Here is a 10,134-nt window from a genome sequence, read left to right on the forward strand (position 1 = left end):
TTATAGATAAATTTCAAGACCAGGCCACAGATAAAGGCATGAAATATGAAAAAAGAGGAAACTTGCAAATCAAGAACCACACTGTAGTATGACTCATGCCTTGTTAGCGTCTGAAAATTGTTGTTGGCTTCTTAGATTCAATGCAGGACATGTTTTTTGAGCTTTGAGCTTAGTTGTTCCATGCTTCAAAACAGTTTTTCCTTCCCAGAATAAATTATGGTAGTGTTTAGAAATTACAGACAAGTAAAAATATTACTGTATCAAAATTCTGGGACTAAATTAACTAGTGTGCCATTCTTGTTCAAGTCAAATAATGTGTCAACTGTTGAACTGCATTGAGATATAATGAAGAAGGGATTAAGGTAGTGTCTGAGACACTGAGAAAATACAGATTTTTTTTGAAAGGCATATTCTCTAAGGCAGCTCACACTACACTGGGGAGCTCATTGTTATAGAGATAACACTAGACATGAATAATAAAAGATAATTGCCAGGAAATCAGTAGAAAATAGTTAAGATTTGAAACAAAAAGTAACTGAATTGAGTTTGAGGGAATGTTTTTACAAGAACCCTGATGAATTTATAATGAATTACAACAGTCTAGGCTTGAGAAATGTAGATAAGAGACAAGCTACTGGAATAAAGAGGGATAAATTGAATAAAGGTTTAAAAGGAGGAGTTGCTTGGTACCCACGTGCTAGAAGGGAGTATTTGTCACATTGTTGTTCCCATTTTCGAGAAAAGAAAAGCAAGGCACAGGTTAACCTGCCCAAGGCCACATATTTCAAGAGGCAGTATATCTGTTATATAGGCAGATATTTTGGCTCCTTAATTCACTTTCTTTCTTATTCCTCCACTGTAGTGCCTGTAATATATCAGCTGATATTTATTGAGTACTTAACATGTGCCAAACTGGATCTTAAACACACCTTATTACAACCATATGAAGTTTGGGTGTTATTATCCCTGTTTTACAAAGGAGAGATCTGAGACCTGGAGAGAGGTTAAGACCTGAACATGCCTGACTGGTGGTGACACAGTGGTCCTAGGTTTGAAACCCTGAGGTCGCTGGCTTGAGCCCAAGATTGCTGGCTCCGCTGGAGCCCCAGTCAAGGCACATGTGAGAATCAAGCAGTGAACAACAGCTCAAGTGATGCAGCTACGAGTTAATGCTTCTCATCTCTTTCTCCCTTCATCTCTCTCTCTCTCTTCTGCTCCCTGTTTAAAAAAAAAAGATCTGAATGAACAAAAATGGAAAGGAATAGATATGTTAATTGGGGAAAAAAAATGCAGTTTGCTAGTTGAGAGTAAAAATTTATTGAAGAGGTATCAAAACCAATTCAAAAGGTTTAAAGGTTGGGTGACTAATAAAGATAACATTAACAATTAATGAAAAACTGAAAAGAGGCACTTTAAAAAGCTAACTTCTTTAGATGTAGGCAAATGGCAAGAGACAGAAGAAAGTAATATCTTCCCCAGATTAATTTATGTATTTTATATGTATTTGAATGAGCTATTTTGGTCTGTTTTAATTAGTTAAAAAATAAAACTGATGCCATCCAAAATTTAATTCCTGGTTACTTTAAATATATCTGTAGTGTTCTAGTTTTAGAATGACATAATTGAAATTTTGAAAATGCTGAGTATTTGTATGATGTTAGTGTCTAAATCATAAAAATGATGCCTGGGGAAATTTTTATTACATGAGAATCATTAAGCTGAAATGTAGATTGTTTACAATTAAATATGTCACTATTTTCACCAAGTTTATTCTAAATGTCCTTTAGCTCAATCAGTAAAACCAAGCACAAGAAGAAAGAAGGGGATAGAATTGGGAGACATTCAAAATTCCATCGAATCTATAAAACAAACACAGGAAGAAATTAAAAGGTAATATATACTGACAGTGACTGCTCGTTTGAGTTGAGAGGAGTAGTTAAAAATCCTGTTACATAGGAAATCTTATGCAAACTACATTTTTTCATATCATTGCTAAGCTAAAATAGAGTCTTGGCTTCTGTCACCTGATGACTGAAATGTATGGAATTCTTTCAGCACTAAAATATTGGGGATAGGGGGAAATATCATCTGTGAGGGTGAAATCGGAGTATGTCTCACTGCTGTAGCGTACTAGGAATTCCTATCCAGCTGGACTGGACAGGAAGTGAGACGGTTTCTGAGAAAGTCCATTGACAAGTGGCTTCTGCAGTCCCCTTTGTTCCTGGCTAATCCTTACTTGCAATGAACCACTTGTTGAAATATTGAAATACTTTCATAACAGTGAGTAAAGAGCCACTGCCCTGAGACCTTCAGGTGCCCCACTGGAAGTCCCAGGTCTTTCCCCACACACACCTCTCCATGATCCAGCACAGGGGTCCCCAAACTATGGCTCGCGGGCCGCATGCAGCCCCCTGAGGCCATTTACCCGGCCCCCGCCGCACTTCCAGAAGGAGCACCTCTTTCATTGGTGGTCAGTGAGAGGAGCATAGTTCCCATTGAAATACTGGTCAGTTTGTTGATTTAAATTTACTTGTTCTTTATTTTAAATATTGTATTTGTTCCTGTTTTGGGTTTTTTTTACTTTAAAATAAGATATGTGCAGTGTGTATAGGGATTTGTTCATAGTTTTTTTTTATAGTCCGGCCCTCCAATGGTCTGAGGGACAGTGAACTGGCCCCCTGTGTAAAATGTTCGGGGACCCCTGATCCAGCACCTGGGGTCATTAATACCTACAAAGGTTCTTTGGAAGGGATAGGACCCTTACCCTCCTCCATTGCTAATGCTAGCATGAGTTCAGATAAATTGCCTGAACTATTGCTATATCAGATGTTTAACATTTTTTTAAGATTAGCCAACCTGTTTTTGCATATTCAATACTTAGTGCTTAGATGTTCTGGAAAATTTTTAAAAGACATTTTCTCTTTTCATAGTGATCTTATGACTCATACATAGTTGCTGTTTCCTTTTTTCTTTTTCTTTCTTTTTTTTCTTTCTTTTTTTTTGTTGTTGTTGTCATTTTGTATTTTTCCAAAGTTAGAAATGGGGAGACAGTCAGACTGACTCCCATATGTGCCCCACCGGGATCCACCCGGCATGCCCACCAGGGGGCGATGCTCTGCCTATCTGGAGTGTTGCTCCGTTGCAACCGAGTCATCCTTGGGCCTGAGGCAGAGGCCATGGAGCCAGCCTCAGTGTCCAGGCCAACTTTGCTCCAATGGAGCCTTGGCTGCAGCAGAGGAAGAGAGAGAGAAGAAGAGGGGGAGAGGAAAGAAGCAAATGAGCACTTCTGTATGCCCTGGCCGGGAATCCAACAGGACTTTCACACGCCGGGCCGACACTCTACCGCTGAGCCTACCTGCCAGGGCTCATAGTTGCTGTTTTCATCTATAGCAGGGGTCAGTATTTCAATGGGAACTATGGGCCTGCTTTTGACTAATGAGATGGTCAATATCAAGTTCCATATTTGTTACTGCTAGCCATAACAAGTGATATGACACGCTTCCGGAGCCGTGACGCATCCATCCCGCGTCACCAGAAGTAGTACTGTACATGAGCAATGCCGTGCTTTGTGGCGCCGCCACATACAGTACTCCTCTCACCACCAATGAAAGAGGTGCCCCTTGCGGAAGTGCGGCGGGGGCTGGATAAATGGCATCAGGGGGCCACAGTTTGGGGACCCCTGATCTATAGCCTCATCTTCTGCCATTCCCTACACATACCCCATGATCAAGTCCTAAGAAACTCCTCACATCTTCAGAATACACTCTACTTCACATCTTTGGATCTTTGATCATACTCAGTCCACTTCTTAGATGGCTCTTCCTTCCACCTTGCCCGTCAAAAAAAAAAAAAAAAATCCTGTTTATCCTTTACAAAATAACTCAGATACTAGTACCCTTTTTGTAACAGGTCTAATCACTCATCTTGCCCTGTAGGTTACTAATCCCTCCACTCAGCTTGTTTAGCTCTCTGCTCATACTCCTTATGAGTGATTATTATACTACATAGTTATTTTTGTATGTGTCTGTTTATGCCCCCCAGCCCCCGCCATTGCACCCTGAGCTCCTCTAGATCAGGGAACCTGACTTCTATATCTTGGTATCATTAGCCCTAGTATTAAGTACTCAAGTTTTCTAATTGAGTCTACTTGTTCACGTTGCATCTTTTTCTTTCTTTGTACTGGTAAGGCACTCTAATAGAAGCAGTCAGAAAAAGAAGAGGTCTTCACTGAACAGCTCTTTTTGCCAAAGGCATTCAGGGTGGCCTGATAATAATTCAAACTCATTTCATGACTAAACTGATATTTTTATTTGCGTGTGAAATGCCTATAGAGCATTCTTTAAGTTAGGAATGTCATGAAATCTGTTGTATTATTTTTTCTTGGGTAATTTAGGATTTTTCTCCAATTTCACCTCTATCTCCCTAAAGTAAAGATAAAAGAACTCGGTGGATCAAGTAGAAAGCAAAATATTTGTTTTAAAACCCTGATAATAATAGAGAAGGTGAATATTTCTATGTAATCAAACTTTAATAGTTACATTTGATGGACATCATTAAGTAATATATTTGATACAATGTGGAATATCGATTTAGACAAGACCTAATACTAGTTCCACATTAGCATAATCAGCTTCCTGTTCAGGGCGTAGTGATTGCTTAGCTACTTACTTTTAGTACTGTAATTAAGTCCTCTGTGGTCCTATATCAAATTATGAGTTCTGTGCTAACATTTTTGATAAATAATTAAGAAACTTATTGTTGCTTATTTTTGTAGAAATATTATGGCTCTTCGAAATCATTTAGTTTCAAGCACACCTGCCACGGATTATTTTCTGCAACAAAAAGACTATTTCATCATTTTCCTCCTGATTTTGCTTCAAGTTGTAATAAACTTCATGTTTAAATAGTTCTTTATAGTTGAATCAGTGAACTGGAATGATCAGATTTGGCCTGGGACCAATGTTCAAGTTGGTTTGGTCTTTATTAAAGCATCACAATATTTCTGAAACAAAACCTTAGAGATGAATGCAGAGGTATTGTTGACCTTTGATACTTTTTATCCTTAACCTGAAATGAGCTATTCTGTCTGGTTATCAAACTGAGTTATGTGTTAAGTGCCAGAACATTTATAGCTTTTGTGAGAATGTGTCTACATGTGAGTGTAATAAATCCACATGTATACACAATTGTGTCTTATGTATACCTTACAGTACCTGATAGTAAGTAGTCTCTGTGTTCTATACTGTGTTCTGAGATAACAGCACTAATGTTCATAACAAAAATGCTATCAATATTATAAATGTATGTATGGTAACCTATTTTCTTCCTAACAGGCACAAACTTTTATCAATAAGGAATTACAAAATGGGAAATGATGGGATAATAGACATTATAAATAGTTCAATACACTGTACTGTTTTTTAAAAAATCATTCCCTTAACACTCAGCTCAATTCTCTTCTTGAAACCAAGAAAAAAAGTGTGATCAAATTAATATACATATATTGAGAGATACAAGGTTGCAAATAGCTTTTTATAAAGTTTACACAAGATTTTTTTACCCCCTTGAACTTCATATATATATATAGATAAAGGTACAAATGTCGCATGTGTATATCAACATAAAAATGGTATGCAGCTACTTGGATCTGTTGATTATGTCTTTCTTATACCTATATAATACCACCGTAAGCACTTGCTGATAAAAGTATGGTTAAAATTGGTTGCTGTCCTTTTTTCTTATTTTTTTTAACTTGGTCCAATTACACAGGCCAGATTCTAGAGATGTTTATAAGGGCATATGAAATGCTGATAATTCAGGTTTTTCATTATGAAAAATCTACTGTCACTTTCATTTAGACCAGTGGTCCCCAACCCCCGGGCCACGGACTGGTACCGGTCCATGGGCCATTTGGTACCAGTCTGCAGAGAAAGAATAAATAACTTACATTATTTCTGTTTTATTTATATTTAAGTCTGAACAATGTTTTATTTTTTTAAAATGACCAGATTCCCTCTGTTACATCCGTCTAAGACTCACTCTTGACGCTTGTCTCGGTCAAATGATACATTTATCCGTCCCACCCTAAAGGCCGGTCCGTGAAAATATTTTCTGACATTCAACTGGTCTGTGGCCCAAAAAAAGTTGGGGACCACTGATTTAGACCCTAGTGTGCTCAGTGAATTAATAGAATAGAAATTATAACCAACGTTTTACTTCAAAAGCCAAAGAAGAGAAAGGCGATAAGAAAAGACGCTTTCTGTGGTGGCATTTGTGTGCAATACCATTGATTTCTTTAAAATGTGCAATAAGTTGAGCATTTAAGAAGAGCATAGAGTTCTGAAATTTCATTTTTTATTGTCCTTGATTCTCAGTAACTTCCTTCTGTTGCAAAACCATAATTCTTAAGGATTCCTTTTGTTCAGGCTCAGGCAGACTTTTTCCTATATTTTTTTTTAGTTTAATATTTTTGTTTTCCTCAAAAGCAATTTTTTTTAATATAAGTCATGTTTAGGAACATATTCTAAGATATATCTTAGAATTCTGAAAGTACCAATTTTGAAATAGTTATTAATGAAAATAATGGCAGAATAATTGCTCTGGCTACATTTGCCTTTGACTAAGAAGAGACTGTTAAGACACTAGTAAAATTACAACTAGCTGTTTAATTCCATGAAAAATATAAGATCAAAGAATAGTTGCTAAAGGATGAAAATTGAAAATGATTTTAAAAATAAAACCTGCTTTTTTCCTTCTTAAACAATCTAGCTATCTTTAGAATCCTTGGGTTTTATGAAGAGCCATTTCCAATGTACTTTTGACAAAACAATGCTGTATTCCATATGTACACATGAAAGATTTTTAAATTGATTAAAACGTAAATAAGATGTGCCTGTACCCTGTATAAATATGGGTATGGCTACACTAGAATAGGTTTTTTTGTTTGTATTTTGTATGTGTCAATATAATTTTTGTACTCACTTTCTGTTACGAATGTTATGCTCAACTGCCTGCCTATTTACTGATATATATTTTGTAAATAGTGTACATTTTGATCTTTTTTACAGTTTAAATTAGTATTAATTTATATTATATATAACTTGATTGGCTGATCACAAAGTCATTTCGTCATTAACCCTGAAAACTTAAAATTTTTCTTGGTAACCTCCTTTTGGGGTTTTAGTCTTATCCACTTGTTGGTTATTTACATTTGATCTAAATAGTGTTTATTTGTTTATGTATCTTCTAAGACTGGAAAGGTAGTTTCTTTATTTTTAAATTTTTTCTTTTAAGGCAGACTTATTTCATGAGAAAGAGCAGGATTACTTATGACTGTTTCTTATACACTAAAAGCAGGTATCTAACCTAATTGTCTTATGCATTTACTTATATGAGTTCCTTTCTGCAAACTGAACACAAAACTCAGGAATTGGTGGCTTAGTTTTTAGATCAGTGCTTATACCAGGCTTAGTATGTGAATCTTTTTAAATGTAATTAACTTTGTAGTTAGCCATATATGTAATTGACTTTGAATGTTGTCTGCCTGGAATTAATCTTCCTTCACACATGGATTCATAAAAACTATGATTTACACTTCTCTGTTGTCTGAGAGCCTCATAATAGTTTCTAGGGTTTAAGACCTTATATCCTGCTTTTTTCATTTGATCAAAAATTTTATTTTTTCACATGAAAATTTAGGTAAGAATTATTGATATGTGCATTTCTATTTTGATTGTTATATGTACTATGCCTTCAGTTATTTACCATTTAATGAAGTGTAGCTTCATTAAAAGACATTAATAGGGCATGTGAAATAAATAAGTTTCAGCAATAGATATGTTACCTGTATTTCATGTCAGTACTTTTTGTATCACTTATAAAGATATAGTATAATCTTTGTCACCATACTATTGAAAAAGTTGGCCTTGTATAATATAACCCTCATTTAGTAGTATTCATGCTTTTGTGCCTTTAAGAAAATACTTTTACTCATTTTGTTACATAACTATATAATATGATTCAAAGTGTTTATAGGTGTAAGTGTCATAATGGGTCATTTCTCTTTGTCACCTTATTTCCTTTTATATAGCTAAGTATATTTCATTGGTAATCCTGTACTTTTATAAGAGTTTGTCTGTTTACCTATTTCAAATATATTCTTCACTCTTACACATCATTGAAGTAGACTTGTCCAGATTATCGAGTATTGTAAACAGTGCCTTTTTGATGGAGTTCACACTGTTTTGGGTGTCAACTTGTGCCATAAACACACAAAATTCTGTGAAAGGCAGTTTTAACTTTTTGAAGAATATCTTAGTCAAATGTTTAACAACTGTATAAAATTTCATTTTTTTCAGTTTAGTATTTCTAGTGAACAATTTTTTGTTTGACAAGGTGATAATGGCATTATTGATGAGCCATACATAACACTGCAGATTATTTCAAATTATGTTAAATGTATAGAACTAAAATAATAAAATTAGCATTTATATCAAATTTTCCAACTGGAACCGATGGGAGGGGCACACAAATCACTAAGTTTACATTTCAACTTCTATCTTATTTGACTGTATGGGAAAAGAGATTCTTTAAAAATGTATAATCTGCCACTACTGTGTAATTTGGTTTCATTTTGTTTACCTGTAGTGTAAATTTAGTATATTTACTTTTTGTTACTCTTAACATACTGTTTGTCTTGTTATAGTTTTTCATTGAAGATGAACTGTTAAAATTGTATAGGACCAGTGTCTCCTTAATACAGTGTGTCCATAAAGTCATGGTGCATTTTTGACCGGTCACAGGAAAGCAACAAAAGATGATAGAAATGTGAAATCTACACCAAATAAAAGGAAAACCCTCCCAGTTTCTGTAGGATGGTGTGGCAGCATGTGCGCTTGCGCAGATGATGATGTAACACCGTGTATACAGCGGAGCAGCCCACGGCCATGCCAGTCGAGATGTGGATGGTACAGAGGAAAGTTCAGTGTGTTCTGTGGCTCGCTAAATTTGAATCTGTGACCAAAGTGCAGCGTGAATATCGGCGCGTTTATAATGAAGCGCCACCACATAGGAATAACATTACTCGGTGGGATAAGCAGTTGAAGGAAACCGGCAGTTTGGTGGAGAAACCCTGTTCTGGTAGGCCATCAGTCAGTGACGAGTCTGTAGAGGCTATACAGGATAGCTACCTAAGGAGCCCTAAAAAATCTGTGCGTGAACCCACATTGAACAGCACTGAATAGGTATGAAACTGGGAGAGTTTTCCTTTTATTTGGTGCAGATTTCACATTTCTGTCGTCTTTTGTTGCTTTCCTGTGACGGGCAAAAGTGCACCATGACTTTACGGACACACTGTATAGTATGAGTAACATAGAAGAGTCACAGGAAACCTGTGACAAAACGAATGTGAATATACTTTCTAAAATATTTAGAGAATTTTCCTTCTGTGTTTATCATGTAAAATTATTTTAGTATTATACTATTGAATTTAAAGAAAAATGCCACAAAACATTTGAACTGATGAGCCACAGAACATGTTGAAATTTTTTTACTTTTTAGCATGCTAAATATACATCTTAAATATTCTGATTGATGGCCATTTATAAATTTAGATACCACCACTGGTCAGTTTTGTATAAAATAGAATAAAAAATATGTTATCTGCAGTGTAGGTACAGCACACTGTCAAATTCTTTTCCTTGAGGTGCATTGTAAATGTACAGATAGTCATAGGCTACTGTTTTGTAATGTATTACATTTCTAATCTATTATTCTTAACCTATTATTATGTTTGCAGAGACAAAAGAGTTGATTTTTTTTCTAATCTGTAAAATTATACTAACTTCTACAAATAGGCATTCTAAATAAAAATTTAAAAAAAGAGCAAATTGTGATCAAATGACTTTGAATATAACATGGTGATTAAATTACTTAGTCCTAGTTTTAAAATTAAAATAAAAATTTTGGTGGGGGTTGTTATGAAGACCAGTGCCAGGCTTGGAAGGGATTTACAATTTAGAATCTCTAATGTTTGCTTCATGTAGTATTTTATAGTCATTCTTCTTGATTACTCATAATAATTTTAAGATAAGTAGAAGTTAGCCCAGATTTATAGATGAAGAATCTGAAGCTCAC

At 35.3% G+C, this 10,134-nt stretch overlaps 1 protein-coding gene across 14 annotated transcripts in view; it reads left to right on the forward strand.

Moving 5' to 3' along the window:
- OSBPL8 (oxysterol binding protein like 8) overlaps positions 1-9,388 on the forward strand; it is a 168,017-nt gene extending 158,629 nt beyond the window's left edge. For all 14 annotated transcript variants that reach the window (XM_066257619.1, XM_066257618.1, XM_066257621.1 and 11 more), the window contains 2 exons: positions 1,788-1,890; positions 4,775-9,388. In XM_066257619.1, the coding sequence (XP_066113716.1) occupies positions 1,788-1,890; positions 4,775-4,907 (236 nt within the window). In that variant the 3' untranslated portion in view covers positions 4,908-9,388. The remainder of the gene's footprint in view (positions 1-1,787; positions 1,891-4,774) is intronic.
- Positions 9,389-10,134: the final 746 nt, after the last annotated feature.

This window comes from Saccopteryx bilineata, chromosome 2 (assembly GCF_036850765.1).
Source record: "Saccopteryx bilineata isolate mSacBil1 chromosome 2, mSacBil1_pri_phased_curated, whole genome shotgun sequence".
Taxonomy (NCBI): domain Eukaryota; kingdom Metazoa; phylum Chordata; class Mammalia; order Chiroptera; family Emballonuridae; genus Saccopteryx; species Saccopteryx bilineata.